General features: G+C 35.1%; 2 protein-coding genes across 9 annotated transcripts in view; one reads left to right on the forward strand and one right to left on the reverse strand.

The window, feature by feature from the left end:
* dmtn (dematin actin binding protein) overlaps positions 1–8,296 on the reverse strand; it is a 28,816-nt gene extending 20,520 nt beyond the window's left edge. For 3 of the 8 annotated variants that reach the window (XM_047804810.1, XM_027174759.2, XM_027174756.2), the window contains exons 1-2: positions 7,972–8,296; positions 2,632–3,050 (exon numbers count right to left, since the gene is read on the reverse strand). The gene's annotated coding sequence lies outside the window, so the exon portion shown is untranslated. The remainder of the gene's footprint in view (positions 1–2,631; positions 3,051–7,971) is intronic. The other 5 variants (XM_047804811.1, XM_047804808.1, XM_047804812.1 and 2 more) reach the window with 3 other exon arrangements.
* Positions 8,297–10,574: 2,278 nt separating this feature from the next.
* pbdc1 (polysaccharide biosynthesis domain containing 1) lies at positions 10,575–19,954 on the forward strand. Its single transcript, XM_027174706.2, has 6 exons — positions 10,575–10,707; positions 14,402–14,467; positions 14,586–14,645; positions 16,109–16,249; positions 16,783–16,894; positions 19,355–19,954. The coding sequence occupies exons 1-6, from the start codon at positions 10,678–10,680 to the stop codon at positions 19,465–19,467; spliced, it is 522 nt and encodes a 173-aa protein (XP_027030507.1). The 5' UTR covers positions 10,575–10,677; the 3' UTR covers positions 19,468–19,954.
* The last annotated feature ends 813 nt before the right edge of the window (positions 19,955–20,767 follow it).

The following is a 20,767-nucleotide window of genomic DNA, read 5'->3' on the forward strand; positions in this document are numbered from 1 at the left end:
TATATATATATATATATATATATATATATATAGAGAGAGAGAGAGAGAGAGAGAGAGAGAGAGAGAGAGAGAATCTTTTACTGTGATACTCACAATCTCACAATCTTTTACTGTGAAAAAAAAAATCCAATGTATATATTTTTTAGAAATGAGATAATAAACTTTATCACCATAATTGGATATATTTGGATATATTTAAACATTATCACCATAATTGGATATATTTGGATATATTTAAACATTATCACCATAATTGGATATATTTGGATATATTTAAACATTATCACCATAATTGGATATATTTGGATATATTTAAACATTATCACCATAATTGGATAATGGTTCACTAACTAAACTAAACTAAACTGCTGACCCTCTGGCTTTTCTTCATTGACAGCGGTTGATAAGCATGGCACTACTCAACCTTGTTTTACCACAAACCTACATTTCATGTGATCAATGGAGATCTCTAATCCATTTCAAGAGAGCGAATCCCTACGAGGACAGAGCCGCCTGTGGGTAAGAGATTAGAGAGTAAAAATGACCCTGCTCTCTGACATAAGGAGTGTCATACTCTCTCTCTCCTATCAATCTCAGAGTCACTATCCTATGTGAGCTCAGGTATGTAGAAAAAGGTAGATAGAGTTTTCCTCTCGGCAAGCTGAGCCATGTGTGATAACATGAGGTTGATTAGCATCATGTGTTTTGGAGGAAAAATGAGAGCTGCCTGGTCGGTGGGAAGTGCCAGGTGACTCAATTAATGAGGGATTAAAACAACATGAGCTAAAAAAAACAGGCTATAATGCTGTATAATTAGGACAAAAGCCTGTACCGAACTTGATATCAGTCACTGACAGTTATCTGCCAGCCTGGATCTTTCACAGACCCTTTCAACTGACTTGCACCAATCGTTCCAAATTAATTCCCTTTATCATAACAATACATCATCACATCCTTATTCTTTTGGCTTATTTCTAATTTAACTCTACAGTATCTGATCCTTACTGCTCTGATTTTAGTCCCAGCTGGTTACTTAGCCTAAATGTTTCTGCTTGGAGTCACTGAGGTGTGAAGAGTGTCCAGTAGAAAGCCCATTCGCCATCCAGTACAAAGCCCCCTCATCATCCAGTAAAACGCCCCCTCGTCGTTTTATCCAACGTAAAGCTGCTGCACTGACATGATTTATCACCAGAGAGGCAAACTGTGGCCGAGGGACCCAGCTGCATCAGATGCTCTTTAATCCCAGTTCAATTTGAGAAATATCTTTCTTAAAACGCCTCCTGTTTGACCTACTGCACAGACGATATTTTAATTCTTCGTCTTGATCAGGTGATTAGGTTCAAGTCTGGGTGCATGATGTATGTGAAGAAGCGAGCATTTTATTCCTTATTGTTGAGGAGACATAAAGTATAACTCGGTAAAATCTGAATAACTGAAAGTCCTGTTGCTTGCACAGTAAATGAAAATAAGGTTTCTCTCTCTGTCTCTCAGTCTCTCTCTCTACCCGCACACACACACACACACACACACACACACACACACACACACACACATCTGGCTTCCTGTTTTTGACGTGTCCTGATCCAACCGTCCTTATCTCATATAGTGCTCCTCTCCATCCTGTATCACACACACAGGCTGCAGATGAACTACATTAACACTTTTCTTTTCTGTCCATGTCTAAATCAGCTATTTGTTATGCACACGGTAACATGTTTTTTTACTAAATTCCTTAACAAACAGCATGTGTATGTTTAAAAATGATCTAGATGTTTAAAACTGATTGCTGTGTAAATATAAAGTGCTGTCCCAGTCCCTTTATCTTTTATCTGTCTTGCTTAATAAACCCAACAGAAATGTAATTAAACAAATTGGAGAGAAGTTGTCTTTTAGTCCATGTTAACATTCAGATTCAGCTCAGATTAGCATGCGTGGGGAAGAAGAACCTTCTTTACATTGTTAATGATGCAGCTTTTTGGGCATGAAAGAAAAATAAAAGATAAAAGACTAATACTATGTTCACAGTCTTTCCAAAGGCCAATAAAAGTCACTGTGTCATTCAGACTAATTGCTAAACATCCCACACTGTGAGCCATCAACTCTCAGTTTTTAGGAAGAACCCAACGATATATTTATTTAACAAAACATTCAACTTTTGTGTTCATTCATTTTGTTTGGTTTTGTATATTATTTATTGTTATAATGATTAATAAGTAATATTAACATTAATAATTATTCTGTACTATATTGTAGTTGACTAGTCATGTTACATAGGAAAAAAATATTTACTTCTTTATTTATTTATTATTCTTTCTTCCCTATATTTCCATTTACTGTATTTGAAACTTTTTACATTTTTTTACTTGAGATGATCATATTTGTTATAAATGCTCTGCAATATAAATGCTATAGATGTTTTAAATCGATGTTAAACAGGTTAATCTCTGCTCCAGAAATGATCAGTCTCGTTTTACTGAGCTATTTTTGACTTTACCACATGGTCAGTCATGGTACTAATCTGTTTCAGCCAGGCTCAGTTGCTGACAACACAGCGCATGATTACAGAGGAAGAACATTGGTGAAGGAGAGACAAGAGCAAATTGTAAGAAGGGAAATAAAGGCGCAACAAACCCACGCAGCTTGGCTTTCCATGTTGACGAGGAAATCCTACGCTGACAGACTCACACTTCCTCTCATGCTGCTCTTCTGCTCCTCCTTGGCCTCACGTTTGTTTTTTTTTTCTCAAACTCCTCTCAATTTGTTTTTGTTTTTACTTCACCTTTCTCTCTCTTTCTAAATATACATATAGAAATTTCTTGCCTGCCTCTTTCCCACTGCTTCTCTCTCTCTCTCTCTCTCTCTCTCTCTCTCTCTCTCTCTCTCTCTCTCTCTCTCTCTCTGACTCCACCCCTTTCCTCTCTCCACCCTAACTGTAATTCTTTATCTCAGAGCAGCATGAGAAGCCAACGCCCAATCAGGCCCTTTGGTGCCGTGTCCATAGCAACGTTCCTCTCAGCTCCATCGTGGTTAAAATCCTCTGATGCTCTGTTCTGTTACACACACACACACACACACACACACACACACACACACACACACACACACACACACACACACACACACACATTCACAGTACACTGAGTTGAGTTGAGTTATGCTTGATCACTTAAAAACACTCATTCATCCTCATCCTCCTCAGAGGCGAACACTCATTTACTCAACAGTGAAACATTTCCAGTGTTTAGCCGAGTAAAAAATCCTCATAGAAACCTGAGATCTACGAATACACGCTGTTCGCTTAATCAGTAATCACTCAGTAGAGTGTAGTGAACTGAACACACAGTGCTAACTGTGGTCTAAGGGTTGGACATGAGATTGATATACACTAAAATACAGCATGACATGCTCTTCTGAGAAAATCACAGATAGTATCTACACTCTACACACTGGCGATTCTGCTTTTACTCACAGTGGCTCTTGTTTATTCATCTGAACATGAGCAGAAATCTTTTGCAAGTCATCTAGTGCTTATGAAAATAGTTACTTTGTAAAAACATATTTTTTTAATATTCTATATAATGTCCTGAATTTGTGTAAATGTACTTACATAGAGAGTCATTAGTGTGAAATTAGACTGAATTCAGTTAAATGTAATGGTGACCTATAAAATGTGAAAAAGTGCGTGAATAACTGTGGTAGCCGACACGCTTCAGTGGCTGAGCTGCATTATGGGAAGACTGATTTATTGAACGGTGCATTTATTGTAGGAGTTGCTTATTAATGAATATATGAATCTTTGTAATGTATCGGCAGCAGGTCAGTATTTAGTAACACACTGCAATGTATGGACAAAAGACTGGGCTCAACTGACCATCCCATTCCAGATTAAGTCCTCTGCTGTTATAATAAGCTCCACTCGTGTGGGAAAGCTTCAGACTATATGTTGGAATGTGGCTGTGGGATTTGTGTTCATTTAGCTACAAAATATTAGTGAGATCACACACTGATGTTGGGTGAGGAAATTTGGAGTGTAATCAGTGTGCAAGTTCATCCCAATGGTATTTAGTAGGGTTGAGTGCAGGTCACTCCATCCTTAACACACCATGTCTCCATGGTTTGTGCTTTATGCACAGGTGCCTTGTCATCCTGGAGCAGTGTTTGTGCCTCTTAGTTCCTGTGAAGAGAACTCTTAATGCCACACAGACACAGTGGAAAGAGTTTGAGGAAGAACCTCATATGAGTAGGATGGTCCGGTGTCTGCAAACCTATAGATCCAGATATCATGCACATGAGCATGAAGAACATCGCTGTAAAACCTTTGGAAATCTGGTGGGAATATTTAGCTCAGTTTGGCCTATGAAAAGACCTGATAAATGATAAATGAGGCTTGTTACTTTTTATCAATCATATTTCTGCCATGAAAGAATTTCTGCCATTTCCTCCCTCAGGGTGCGTCATGGTTCCCAGCATGAACAGCTCTGCTTCCTTGTTTTGTCTAAACCCCGTCTTGTCATTTTTGTGATTATGTGCAGTTGTGTGATTTATTTATTACAGCATCCTGCATCCTATTTCTCATCAAACTACACATCTTACACAGAAAAACACTGATGACTAGAACCCTGAAGTTGATGTATGTAAGCTTTATTAACTAATGCTGGATAGAAAAGTGTTTCCCTTCCAACATCATAGCTTGGAATTGGTTCCATTAAGCTTTGAAATATCTGGTGACTATTACAGACTCTTATCAAATAAAATCAAATATTGATTCAGTATGTATACTCCTTTATGTGTAATGTTTTACAGAGAAAAACAGTTTTTAAAAAAAACATGTATTAGTGTTTGATCCTCCTTCATGCTATTGTTAGTCTACTTTGAAGCCTTTCATGGCTTTTATATAAAACAATGGCTTTGCACAACACTTTGTCCCCCAAGAGAAATCCTGTGTCTCAAGACAAACATACACACACCCACCCACCCACACACACACACACACACACACACACACACACACACACACACACACACACACACACACACACACACACACACACACTTACACTTCTCCACTCCCACTTTTCATTTCACTAAATGGTCCTCTGCGAATCCCTCCTGAGGCCTTCTGCAGCATCACAACACATACTGGAGTTCACTTAAAAGAGCTTGCACATCATTATAGATTATTTGTAGTGCAGATATTACTGTTTGCTGATGTACTCTTATTATTTCTTATAAACAGTTTTTTTTAAATGTTTTTTCTGTTGTTTAATCTATTGTTCATGTGCTCACATCTCTCATTAACAAATCTAAATACTAATCAGCTGTCTTCTAGTTGCATCATACCCCTCTTTTTATTCAGAGTTACACACACACACACACACACACACACACACACACACACACACACACACACACACACACACACACACACACACACACACACACAAGCACATAAAGCATCAGTTCAAATCCTCAGGGACAAGATGCTTTATCTCCTATTTCCAGTTCCTGAGCCTGGCAAGATTTTGGATGCATTTCCAGCAGGACTGTTTATATTGATCAGCAGTGACAGAGATTGAGGTCTCACATCTGGATTTCTATAAACCTTTCCATGGCGGACTGTAGTGATGGGACAGTAGTGAAAATTACAAGATGACTAAAAGCTGCTCAGATTAGCAGAGAGACTGACTAATGGATCTGTACAATCAGATTAGTCTCATTGATTACATCACTAATGCACTGCAGCTCCTGTAAAGGCACAACGGCGAAGCTTCAGTGAATGATAAACGTGAGGATTAGTAGAGAATGTGTACATCCAGGCTATGTATGGCTCAGTGGTTAGGGATCTGGGCTCAGAAGGTTGGCAGTTCAATTCCCAGGACCACTAAGATGCCTCTGTGGGGTGTTAAAGGGTCAAGGGCTCTGCTTAAGCACCCCACAGTGGCAGCTCCAGTGGCTCTGCTCTGAGGCACTAAATATATATATATGTGTGTGTGTGTGTGTGTGTGTGTGTGTGTGTGTGTGTGTGTGTGTGTGTGTGTGTGTGTGTGTGTGTGTGTACAACTCTTTTATGTTATTACCTCATCAGCCAATCATGCAGCAGCCCAATGCATAAAAAAGACAAATCAAGAAAACCCAAAATGTGGTCTGGGCAAAAAGACCTCTGCCATCTTTTCGTACAATCACATTGTGATAACATCTACATTTGCTTGTATGTGTCATATTGATCGTATTAATAAAGTGTTTACTTAGAGCCTAATGAACAAGTTTTTTGAAGTTATAAAAAAGACATCTTGGCCAGATGTTCATTGCACATCTAGATTTTGGCCAGAGAGAAACTTTAGATTTCTAGGACTTGTAACTTTATTTTATAAATAGGAAATTATGTTTATTTTATGAGCCATTTCAGATAGAGGCCCAATAATAAACATTTATGGATGTCTCCGGTGGTCTCTGGTGCTCAATGCTAATGCTCCAGAGATTAAAAGAAAGTGTTTGGGAAGACCTTCATCTGAGTGCTCATCAGGAACTTTAGAGTTCCTTTTATCTATCTTTATCGATTCATTTCATTAAATCTCAGGAGGTACCACAAATCTCAAAAATACTATGTTTGGAGTTGAGGTGTCATTTTTTGGTTGCTTAAGTATTCACCCTTTGTTCACCCTACTTAAAAAAACCTTTACAATCTTTGATTGTAAAATCTGTAATCAGGATACTGTAATCAGTAATCAACTTTATATACCAGAAGTATACCAGCAAAAGGTATGCATACTTATGCAAGCACAAATTGTATGTTTATGGTTTCTATATTATTTGCTACTGAGCATGTAATCCAAGTTACGTCCAGCAAGAATCCCAAATTCAGTTCCAGAACATGATTCAACAAAAATGTGGTAAAGTTCATGGTAAGTGCTGTTACTGGACAGGAATGCTGATATATAATATGTTATGATTACACTCCATCACTTTCAGTTAGTGCTTTATCCTCATCATAGTCATGCTGAATCCAGAGAATATATAAGGAACACCACTGGAGATGTACACACACACATTCATTCATTCATACCTAAGGGTGATATATCACAGCCAATCCACCTACAGACATGTTGGTTTGAGGTGTGAGGAAACCGGACGATTCTCGAAGGGCATGAGTTACATGCATAAAATTCAGACAGACAGACAAACAGACAGACAGTAAACCGAGCTAAGGATCGACCCGGGAACCCTGAAACTGTATGGCAGCAATACAACTATAAAAGTAAGTCTTTACACTTTCTTCCTGGTTTGAATGAATGAACTGTAAACAGCTCAGATGCTCTTAAAAATATGACACAAATGATTATGACACAAATACCACAGGTTAAGAAAGATTGCAGTTTCTGATAAAAATAAAAACTATAAACAAGGAAAATAAAAAATAAAAAAATAGGGTGGGAGAGGGACTAGCCTTCAAGGAAACAGTAAATTCCTGTTGCTTTTTACATGATAAACACACCAATGACGAGAGCGCGCACGAATACCGGGCACGCGCTTCTGCAATTTATCCCTCCACACACTTATCAGGCAAAACTAACATGAATAAATGATATTAGTTAATGAGCAGATTAATAAACGACTTAATTAGGTAGACAAACATGTATCTTAAAGGGAAGGGAAATGAACATTATGTAAGAACAAAGTCAAATTAAGGACAGCAGGCAAATTCTAAAAGCCTACAATCATTTACAATATGGACATTAAAAAAACAAACAAACAAACAAACAAACTAACAAAACATTAATGGTTATTATCAAGCCTGCAAAAATACGTTTTGGGCTCATTTACTCAAAATTTTCGCAACAAATCTAAAATATTGTTCGATTTCCTAGGAAAAGATCATGCTTGTCAATGCTTTTTAAAGCCTATTTAAATTAAATATTTATTTTATTCAGCGTTTTAATGCATGTATTTCATGGGAGAAGCCATGACGCTTACCTCTCTGGATGTGAAGGAAAACAAAAACAAATAAAATAAAATAAAAATAAAACAAAATAAAATAAAATCCTGCTTTTCTTCAAACTGCCCGAAGATGCAGCATTTTAAATGTCCTCCTGTGGATGCCTCATAGCTGCCAGGTAAAGGGACCGAAAATAATAACTAAAAAAAACATACACAAATTTAAATAATCGAATTTTATCACAAATATATTGTATTTTTTGAACCCGTGTTATCGAAATAACCATAAATATTCCGATAACAAGCTAACGTCGCTAATAGCTAACGCCTAGTAGCTAAGGTAACGGGTTCTGCCTTGATGCGCGTGAGACGTAGTGAATCATTCTGGTGATGGACGACTCGAATCGATTCCTTTTAAACGACTCTTTTATAGTAAATGTCAAACGTATGCTTTTCGGTTCTTGCAATGTGCAGTATTGTAAGAATGCAGTAAACTATGTTTAATATACTTTGGCTATGCAAGTGTACAATTATTGAATGTGCCCTGCTTTGAATTGCATCGAGTCGCGCTGAATCGATTCGCAGCTAGAATCCAAATCTTGTCTATTAAAAACGTTTCCAATGGATTTCTTATCGAATATACATACATATGCAGCCGTACTATCAAAATGGTTACGCAGACTTTTCTCAAAGCCTCTTGTATTCTTCAGATTCAGTCAGAATTGATGGAACCAACTGGAATCAACTCAGCTAAAATATATTTCTTAAATCACAGGGTCTTGCTTTACACATATTTTTATTTTTTAATTGGTTCTCTGCAAATCATCTAATTTAGATCTAATCAGTTAATTAACAGCTTTTCCTAAATTAAAGTTAGTGTGTGTGCTGACACTAACATGTGCAAGACAGGAGTGCAGGATCAGGATAAAGAAACTGTCTTAAGCCATAAACACATAACATGCTCTTATGTTTGGTCACCACAAATGTTCATAAAATAGAAGAAATATTGACTGCAGAGTTGCAATACTGACACATGAGTATATTTTTTATGTCCATCACCATAAAAAAACCCTGTGCCGACACTAACTTCTGTATACCATCACATCAACATCAACAACAAAATCATCATCAACAACAACAATAATAATACAAATAATAATAATAATAATAATAATAATAATAATAATAACAACAACAACACAAATAAAAAAAGGGAAATAAATAATATATATTTATGGTGGGGATGTGGTAGATCACTGGTTAAGGTGCTGGACTACTGATCAGATGGTCATGAGTTCAAATCCCAGGGGCCAAATAGTGACCATGTTGTCACTATTGGGACCCTGAGGATGGCCCTTAACCTGTGTAAATGAGATAAATGTAAGTGGCTCTGGATAAGAGCAAAATGCAATAAATGTAAATATTAACCAGCATCAACAGGGGTGTGAAATAAAAAATATGATAAATATTTAAATTTCCTCCGAAATCAATGAATTATCTGTCTGTCTATATATTTTTATAAACTATAAACTGTCTATCTAAATTTATAAACAAAACTACAATGAGTATAACAGGACAAAAGCAAAGTATGTGGTAAACACCATGTAAGTAAACATGAGACAAAATTAATCATGCAGTAAGAAGGTCACCATATACATACATACATACATACATACATACATACATATGTACACATACATATACATACATATATACACACACACACACACACACACACACACACACACACACACACACACACACACACACACACACACACACACACACACACACACACACACACATTATTACCTTCTATTTGTTGTTCCTTTACAACAGTGTCTGCACATTGCTTTTCAATGCCGTAGTCTTAGAACCATTCACACGTATTTTTCAACAATACCCACACATCTCTGCACTGCTATAGCATTTATATTTATTTACTGTAAATATGTTTACATATATACCTATATATTTATATTACATGATGTACATATGCTACATATTTATCTGCATTTGTCTATTTGTACAATTGCCACTCTTTGCAATTTTGGTAGAAGCCCAACTGCATTTCGTTTCTGTGTACCTGTACTATGCAATGACAATTAAGGTTTGTTCGTTCGTTCGTTCGTTCGTTCGTTCGTTCGTTCGTTCTATCTATCTATCTATGAATCATATACACAATCATGAATAATATTAAAAACCCCTGTCTATTATTTGTTGCTCCCCTTGTGCTGACACCCCACAATACCCCTGAAGGTGTGCTGTGGTATATATAGTATCTGGCTACTAGGACCTAAGGAGCAGATCCTTTAAGTGCATTTGTGAGTTGTTTCCTTCATGGATTGTATTAATAAGACTGTAATCTGGGGAATTTGGAGGCCAGGTGAACCCCTTCAGCTGTCAGTTATGTTCATCAAATCCCCCTGAACACATTAGGTGCAGTGTGGGAGGCTGACAGGCCACTGACTTACTGTACATTATTACCTTTTCTATAAAGGGCTGTATTTAGTGTGCAATAATGTAGGCAGTAACAAGGTGTGACCATAAGTCTTGTTAGAACTGGTTTTGTGCGGTTTGGGGGTATAAACTAAGTTAAAGAAATCTAATCAAAACACAACCTACTACTAAAACCCAGCGTACTAAAAACTAATATTTGACCAGTTGATCCCCAAATGTTTTGCATGCATCTGGCCCTTTAAGAGCCAAGCGTTAGTATTTATTTCCGGGTGAAAAGGCATCAACATGGACCCTGGAGAAGTTCTCGCCTCTCTGGTTTGAAATGTTTTTTTTAATTTTTGTTTTCTTTTAGAAACAAAATAAAGACGCAGTTTTCGAAATATATTTCGAAATAATAAAAAAAGAGAAATACTATTTATATGTATATAAAAAATATAGTAGGAAGTTTAGTGTGTTAGTTAAAGCGTGGCTGAGACTCAGCGTGGTGTAGAAGAGCAGCGTTGGGTTTAAATACACCAACATTACTGTATAACTAAATACACCAACATTACTGTATTAAATATACCAACATTACTGTATAACTAAATACACCAACATTACTGTATAACTAAATACACCAACATTACTGTATAACTAAATACACCAACATTACTGTATAACTAAATACACCAACATTACTGTATAACTAAATACACCAACATTACTGTATAACTAAATACACCAACATTACTGTATTAAATACACCAACATTACTGTATTAAATACACCAACATTACTGTATAACTAAATACACCAACATTACTGTATTAAATACACCAACATTGCTGTATAACTAAATACACCAACATTACTGTATTAAATACACCAACATTACTGTATAACTAAATACACCAACATTACTGTATAACTAAATACACCAACATTACTGTATAACTAAATACACCAACATTACTGTATTAAATACACCAACATTACTGTATAACTAAATACACCAACATTACTGTATTAAATACACCAACATTACTGTATTAAATACACCAACATTACTGTATAACTAAATACACCAACATTACTGTATTAAATACACCAACATTGCTGTATAACTAAATACACCAACATTACTGTATTAAATACACCAACATTACTGTATAACTAAATACACCAACATTACTGTATAACTAAATACACCAACATTACTGTATAACTAAATACACCAACATTACTGTATAACTAAATACACCAACATTACTGTATTAAATACACCAACATTACTGTATAACTAAATACACCAACATTACTGTATTAAATACACCAACATTGCTGTATAACTAAATACACCAACATTACTGTATAACTAAATACACCAACATTACTGTATAACTAAATACACCAACATTACTGTATAACTAAATACACCAACATTACTGTATAACTAAATACACCAACATTACTGTATTAAATACACCAACATTACTGTATTAAATACACCAACATTACTGTATAACTAAATACACCAACATTACTGTATAACTAAATACACCAACATTACTGTATAACTAAATACACCAACATTACTGTATTAAATACACCAACATTACTGTATTAAATACACCAACATTACTGTATAACTAAATACACCAACATTACTGTATTAAATACACCAACATTGCTGTATAACTAAATACACCAACATTACTGTATTAAATACACCAACATTACTGTATAACTAAATACACCAACATTACTGTATAACTAAATACACCAACATTACTGTATAACTAAATACACCAACATTACTGTATTAAATACACCAACATTACTGTATAACTAAATACACCAACATTACTGTATTAAATACACCAACATTACTGTATTAAATACACCAACATTACTGTATAACTAAATACACCAACATTACTGTATTAAATACACCAACATTGCTGTATAACTAAATACACCAACATTACTGTATTAAATACACCAACATTACTGTATAACTAAATACACCAACATTACTGTATAACTAAATACACCAACATTACTGTATAACTAAATACACCAACATTACTGTATAACTAAATACACCAACATTACTGTATTAAATACACCAACATTACTGTATAACTAAATACACCAACATTACTGTATTAAATACACCAACATTACTGTATAACTAAATACACCAACATTACTGTATAACTAAATACACCAACATTACTGTATTAAATACACCAACATTACTGTATAACTAAATACACCAACATTGCTGTATAACTAAATACACCAACATTACTGTATTAAATACACCAACATTACTGTATAACTAAATACACCAACATTACTGTATAACTAAATACACCAACATTACTGTATTAAATACACAAATATTACTGTATTAAATACACCAACATTACTGTATTAAATACACAAACATTACTGTATTAAATACACCAACATTACTGTATAACTAAATACACCAACATTACTGTATAACTAAATACACCAACATTACTGTATTAAATACACAAATATTACTGTATTAAATACACCAACATTACTGTATTAAATACACAAACATTACTGTATTACTAAATACACAAACATTACTGTATTAAATACACAAACATTACTGTATTAAATACACCAACATTACTGTATTATCCATATATTAGTTATTATCGATATCTTATTTATCAATATATCATTTATTTATTATCGATATATCTTATTTATTCATGTGTAGTATCGATATATTATTTATTATCGATATATCTTATATATGTATTGTCGATATATTATTTATTTATTATCGATATATCTTATATATAATCGATATATTATTTATCAATATATTGTTTATTTGTTATTGATATATACTATTTATTTATTATTTATTTATTTATATGTATATAATCGATATACTATGTATTAATATATAATTTATTTATTATTGATATATCTTATGTATTATCGATATATTATTTATCTTATTTCTTTATATATATATTATCGATTTTATATATATATATATATATATATATATATATATATATATATATATATAAATAATATATCGATTATGATCTTATATATATATATTTGATCATAATCGATATATTATTTAATTTCTCTCGATTAATTCAAAACAATCTTGGAATAAATGTCTAATTCAAAACGGTTATTAAACTCACAGACTGTATGAGATGTAAAAGTATAAACGATGTTGTTGATAGGAAGATCAAAGAGGAGCTTTTTAATGACCTCCACATATACAGAAAGTGATGGAAAAAATTAAAAAATTTATGTTGTGTTTTATATAAAATTTTTCATACTCTATCTAATGAAAGAAATCATACAGAGCTGAATCCCAAACACATTATTTGAAATATAGCCATTTGTATTTAAAAAGATGGCATCAATGAGAGTGGGAAAATTTTGTAAAGTCAATATGATCATGCTGATAGAACTAAACCTTTTAATAAAGGTGCTTTAACAAATTCTTAGTTTAGGGGTGTGCATACTTATGAACTGTTATTTGTGTATTTATTTATTATTTATTTATTTTTCCATTAATCCCTAAAAAAAGTTTGGTTGTTTTTCACTTACACATACATGTAAGAGAGAGTGTTCAAACTAAAAAAGTTAATGATTATATATGCAGTTTATGATTTTATATATAAACATTATTTGTCTTAAATGTTTTTTTGTATTATTATTTATTTAAATGAAGATGAAGGGGTGTGTAAATGTGGAGCGTATATGTATTAGATGCATCCACAGTCGAGCAATGACACTGAGGCATTTCTTAATGTGTTTAAGAAATAGACTCATTAATAAACCCGAATCAACTGCTAGGTATCACTTATTCTGTTCTTTATAATAATGTACTGAATAGTGAGTTGGATGTCATCTTGCACATCGAACAACGTCTATATAGAAGCCTGATAGATACATTTTTAAATCTTGTGCAATAGTTTTTGTGACAGTTTGTCTGAATCCCTCTCCTCAGGGGGTGGAAGGGGCAGCAGCCGCAGCACACGCACTCTCTCTCCCCGCTGAGGCTTACGGAAACGATGTCAGTACAAGTATTATATAATAAAATATTACAAATTTCACTTATGCACAATATTAATGGACTGACTTGTGTGTAATTTTTTAAAATAAATTATTTCTGCATGTTTCCACACACCCAGGCGCAGTTGGAGGTGATGTGGGCGATGAAGGCCTACAATCATGCAGAAGTTTACTTCAATGTAAGTAATTCAGGATCTGTTTTAGGCTTAGAGTCCTGGGTTAGGTTTCACACTGCTCATACTTTACCCTGGGTTAACAATTAATTCTGGCTCTTCATAATATGATGTTTTAAGCTGTACGATCCAAATCCCTGGATTAACCTTCTTCTTTTCATATTTGCATATGGCTCTATATATGTAAAACGGCTTGTCTCATGATTATTAACGAGTTAAAAAAGGACAGGGCTGTTGTTTTACACTCGAGCATGAAATCGTTATCTTTTACGGCTTTCTAATTTTTTTGTTTTTTTAAACTGTCACGTAGTTTGCGTATAAACTGGCATTATTGTTCAGTGTCATGTATCTTCATATCATTAGAGCGTGCACTTCCGTTATGTTCACTGTTTCGCTCTGCGTGGTTTTGGTTCTGCATGGGGTTATACTGTATTTACAAGATGGACAGAACATGAATATGATGCCCTAGAGATTGCAGAAATGACACACGTAACAGCAGTGAAATCAAGTTGATATATTGTGATTGTGGTATATACAGCAGAGTAAAGAATTCAGGGTGGACCAAGGGCAAAATAACAAACAGAAACACTCTGATTAGGGTCTATCTAACCTATACACACAAAACAAAAATTAAGAAAAAAAAACAACAACAATTGCCTTCCCTAACCTCCCTTACCAAAAAAAAAAAAATCCCACAATCTCCAAAAAAATGGCAGTCATTCCCCTACTACTGGTGATAGTACTGTTTACTGTTTCATTATTTACTACACACACATTATATTATATTCAGTATTATGCGTGTGTATACAACCAAGGCAGCCAAAACCAAAACAGGAACGGATGGAACTCGTAGGCGAGGCAGGCAGGGATAACAACAGCAAATCATGCCTGGCTTCAGTCCCAGTCATCTTGTGGAAGAAGTGCTGGAAACGTCAGGAAAGCGCGGGCTGGAGTTCAGATTGGACCTGGAGACCTAAACACACACACACACACACACACACACAGGACATAACACAGCCCATATCTCATGGGTTATAACAGGGAAATATGATGCTAATCCTTCTTCAGAGCCGAGTTTTATAACCCGAATAAAAAGCAGTGCAAACCCTGCTTCATAATTTCTACATAGATTCGTCTATCCGGGTTTAGAAGCGGAGATTAGGACGACAATAACCCAGGGTTAAGTGCAGTGTAAAAATAACTTGCTTGAATACATTTATTGTTTATTACTCGTACTTATTACCTAATGAGCAATACAGTGATGAAGAAATGAAGAGAGACATGTTGTTGAGCTGAAGGTTCAGAGTGATTCCACTTAAAACAGGTGAACCCGCTAACACATCCTTTAGTGTTTAATGTCCTCTGTGTAAATGGGAAGCTGTAAAAGTTCAGATTTTGTAATATTCTGAAGTTATATGCTCTTAACTGTGTGCTCTCAGTGTGATGACTCGAACATTCGTCTTTTGCAGCTCATTTCTTCCGTGGACCCGAAATATCTGAAACTCACAAAAACAGACGACATGATCCATACTAAGTTTAGGGAAGACTTTCCAGACTTCGATGTCAAGGTTCTGGATCCGGAACTGCTCAAGTCGGCAGAAGCGAAAGAGGTGTGTGTTACGATGATTTTCTTTTTGTGTGTGTGCGTGTTTGTGTGTGTGTGTGTGTGTGTGTGTGTGTCAAACTGACAAACATCTATAGTCCATAATGTTCAGATGGGAGATCCATAAAGACCACTGAAATATTAGACCTACGACTCCACACGCCCTCAACAGATATTTCACTTTTCAAGTTAAATTTCAAAAGACACAAAAGATTCACTAACTAATTTGAGAAGCATACTTTATTTAAAAAAAAGCTGCATTACTGTATGTTTCTAAATACACAGTTCACACAATAATTTTAACATGAGAATTCTGTGTTGTAATGTGGGTACTATTCCTGGAGTTTGCACAGTCTCCCAGTTATTTAGGGTTTACTGCAGGTACTCGAGTTTCCTCCCCCAGTCCAAAGACATGAACATGAACGTGTTTGCAGTTGTGCCATGTGATGTTTTGTCACCCTTGTCCAGTAACTGGATGTGTACACATCTGAACCACTCTAAAGTCCACTTACTTTAACAGTCAGTATTATTCTGTTGCAGAAATGGAGGCCTTTTTGTAACCACTTTGAAAACCTGGTTGAAGACTTTAACTACGGTACGCTACTGCGTCTAGACTGCGAGAAGGATTACACAGAGGAGAACACCATATTCGGTAGGTTACCATAAAATCCCCTTCTACTTATCGCATTTAAATTCGGTGCACTCTGAAACACATTGCTTTACAAACATATGAATGAGTGTATAAGCCTTAAGCCTGGCTGTTCGTCATCAATTAAAGTAAAACAAATGTAATGCCTGCAACACTGTTTAAACTCCCATATTTATTCATTTGTTAAAAAGGCAAAAAAAAAATTAAAAAAATAAAAACTTTTTTTTCACACTGCTCTTACTTTACGCTGGGTTAACAATTAATTCTGGCTCTTCATAATATGACGTTTTTCACTGTACAATCCTAATCCCTGGATTAACCTTCATATTTGCATATGGCCAGTGGTGTAGTCTAGTTTTTTGTAGTGAGTATACTGTGATTTTTTTCCCCCTCCCAGCCTCATACGCACCCATCCTAGAGCGACACCCCATAGGCACCACCACACTCACTATTGCATAAAATATGCATCTACATGTAATTTAGAGCATTATTAAAAACTGCTTATGTGTTATCAACATTCCAATTTATTATAAGCAACAAAAGACAGTCAGCTGATAAAACCTGTGCTCCAGGTCCCATATTCATATAACATTTAAGGCTAAATGTAGCTCTTAAAGGTAAAGTTCACCCAAAAATGAAAATTGTGTTATTTCCTCACCCTCAATTTGTTCCAAAACTGTATGAGTTTCTTTCTTCTGTTTAACACAAAAGCTACACTTAGCCTTAAATGTTATATGAATATAGGACCTGGAGCACAGGTATTATCAGCTGTCAACATTTAAGAGTGAACAATAAACATTTGTTCAGTTCCATCACCAACACTCTTTCATTGCAGGATATTATGAACTGAATGAACTGGTAGTTTACAAAGCTTTCCAAATACATTTGTACTCGGGCTGTGGGTGAAATGTCACCCGAAGCTGCTGTAGCTTTAGGCGCAGACTCCCTAAAACACTCAGTTTGAGTCTGCTTTCGTTTCATATCTTCTTTTACATTAGTTAGTTCATTTCAAATATGCACCAAAAAACACCGCCAAGCAACTCATTTTCCTCCTTGGTAGGTGACGTCAGATCAGGTCACAGGCCAAGGAAGCCCCAATGGTCCAAAAACGTTAGTGATCGTAATCGCATCCACAGTCTGTGTTCGCAACACAGACGGGGTGAATTTCTAAATGAAAGTTCTGTCACAAAACGATATTGTTACGTATCCTCACGATTTTTAAGTGGGTATACGGAAATCCTTGGCCTTTCCTAGTGGGTATACGGTGTAACCCCGGTGTATCACGTAGACTACACCACTGGATATGGCTCTATATATAACGGCTTGTCTCATGATTATTATTAAACGTTTGCTTTTTAACAAACTAATAAATATGGGAGTTTAAACAATGAACAAACTAATAAATATGGGAGTTTAAACAATGTTGCGTACATTACTTTTTTTTACTTTTGCATATTCTTATGTCCTACACCTGTCAGAAGGTGGGATGTGCACACAATTACTTATTTAACAGTGTTCGTCATCAATTTACATTTAATTTAAATTGTCCATAGTGTACATGATTGTACCCGGCTACGGTCCAGTCTGTACCCTGCTTTGTGTCTTGACTCTCATGAGAGAGACTCCAGGTTCCCTTGAACCCAGTAGAATAAGTGGTGTAGAGAATGGATGGATGGAATATTTAATTACTGGAAAAAAAAAAAAAAGTAGGAGGATTTCTCTGTTTGAGCCACACGATGGCGCTACGTATCTACTTTGCTAAGTATATAAGACAAACTTGGTTTGAACATGTTTTTATTGAAACAGACGCCAGGTTAGTGTTAAATTGTGCATCGACATTCTTGGTCACTCAAGACTAGGTGAATAAATTTGTGAAATGTTTACTTCAAAAAGCAACTTCTACCTATCGCATATGTGGTGGAAGTTTATAAGAAAATCTTTAACTTAAAGAGATCAAAAATAATAAAACAGTAATTGTAAAAAAAAGTTTGGACACCCTGCTAACTCCGTGCATAGTAACACACTCTTTGGTAGGTATCACAACTCACAAAAGTGATATCAAGCTTTCCAGACACTGAGATGTCTGTCTGTTCTTGTCTTTAATCATTTTTAAGCCCTCTTCCTTGCAGACATTTCTATTTTCACAGCATGTGTAAGATTTACACACAGCCAAGTTAGGTTCAAGTTAGGCAGCTGTTAGGCCACTGAAAGTGCTTAAGCTTTTGTTTCATGATCCATGTGATCTATTCATGACTCATTCTCCATGTGTTCCCCATCTCCCCCCCCCAAACAACAACAACAACAACAACAACAAAAAACCCTCTGTGTTATTTGACCAAGGGTGCCAACATGTTTGCATACATCAATACACTTCTGCTGTCGCTCAATAAGACTGTTGTTTCAGTTGATTGTATTGGACAGTAATGGAATCTAATTTATATTTAATTGCATTTGTCATTTCAGCCACCAGAATCCAGTTCTTTGCCATCGAGATCACGAGAAATCGAGAAGGTTACAACAACACCGTGCACGATGCAGGCACGAAGGCCAAAAAGCAAACAAAAGAGCAGAGTTAACACCCACAGCATCACACATTGCTTATGTTGCTAATCTGACATTCTTACTGTCTACTTGATTCATTTCACATAACAGGAAAGTACAGTCTGTTGCCCAAGTGAAGAGAAACTGAAGCTAAATCCCTCAGTACATTTAAGTATTTAAACACATTAGTTGTCTGTCATTAAAAGGTCTCCGTATTTTTTTTTATGAGAAATGTACATTTTTCCTCATGTATAATCACATTGAGCTGCATTTACATGGTAAATGTGTATTAAACAGGAAAGTATACAGTCTCTTTATCTGGAATAGTCTGGAGTTGGTTTTAATATTTCACATATGAAATATTATCATTCATGTAGCGATCTAAGTTAAAATTACAGTATATAACTTTGAAGCTGACTATGTGCTCAGATTTAAGAAAAGATCTTGTGTACCATTTACATAAAATTAGTTTATGCGAAAGTTACATGATTTTGCTGCTGAAAATAAATATAATTAAAAACATTTGCTAATCGCTAGACTGATGTATAAGTGAGCATGTGCAACTTTCATAGTACTATTGATTTATTTTATTTAAAATTTATTTTACCAAGAACAAAACATTTTTGCAAGAGCATTCTGGCTCTTCTGGTTCTTCTGGTTTAACAGAGAGCAGCCTTACATACATACATACACACAAACATCATGTAACTTAAATCAAACTGCAATATTGTAAAATGTTAATGAGAAAAAGATGTCATTATTACTACATAACTGAATCAGGCACTGGATCTACAGCCAGATGCTGGTTTCCAAATCACTTCAAAGCCACTTTAAAAGCATCCAGTGAGACCAGATCTTTAAATTTCAGCTCATTTTGTAATGTTTTTCAGGAAAAAAGCAGTTCATTTAAATGCATATATACGTGTATATATACACATATATATACAGTACTGTGCAAAAGTTTTAAGCAGGTGTGAAAAAATGCTGTAAACAAAGAATGCTTTCAAAAATGGAAGAGTTAAACGCAGTGCAGTGAATGAACAAAAGAGAAATCTAAATCAAATCAATATTTGGTGTGACCAGCCTTTGCCTTTAAAACAGCAGCAATTCTTCTAGGTACACTTGCACACAGTTTTTGAAGGAACTCGGCTGGTAGGTTGTTCCAAGCATCTTGGAGAACTAACCACAGATCTTCTGTAGATGTAGGCTTACTCACATCCTTCTGTCTCTTCATGTAATCTCAGACAGACTCGATGATGTTGAGATCAGGGCTCTGTGGGGGCCGTGCCATCACTTCATGCTGGTTTGAAGTGAAAAAATAACACCAAATATTGA

Source organism: Tachysurus fulvidraco, chromosome 20 (genome assembly GCF_022655615.1).
Source record: "Tachysurus fulvidraco isolate hzauxx_2018 chromosome 20, HZAU_PFXX_2.0, whole genome shotgun sequence".
Classification (NCBI taxonomy): Eukaryota; Metazoa; Chordata; class Actinopteri; order Siluriformes; family Bagridae; genus Tachysurus; species Tachysurus fulvidraco.

What these genes read in the sequence shown, in the direction of transcription:
- pbdc1 (XM_027174706.2), top strand. Translation starts at nt 10,678, where the DNA reads ATGGACCCTGGAGAAGTTCTCGCCTCTCTG. An exon ending in AGTCGGCAGAAGCGAAAGAG is followed by an intron (nt 16,250 to 16,782) that starts GTGTGTGTTACG and finishes ATTCTGTTGCAG; the next exon opens with AAATGGAGGCCTTTTTGTAA. An exon ending in AGAGGAGAACACCATATTCG is followed by an intron (nt 16,895 to 19,354) that starts GTAGGTTACCAT and finishes TTGTCATTTCAG; the next exon opens with CCACCAGAATCCAGTTCTTT.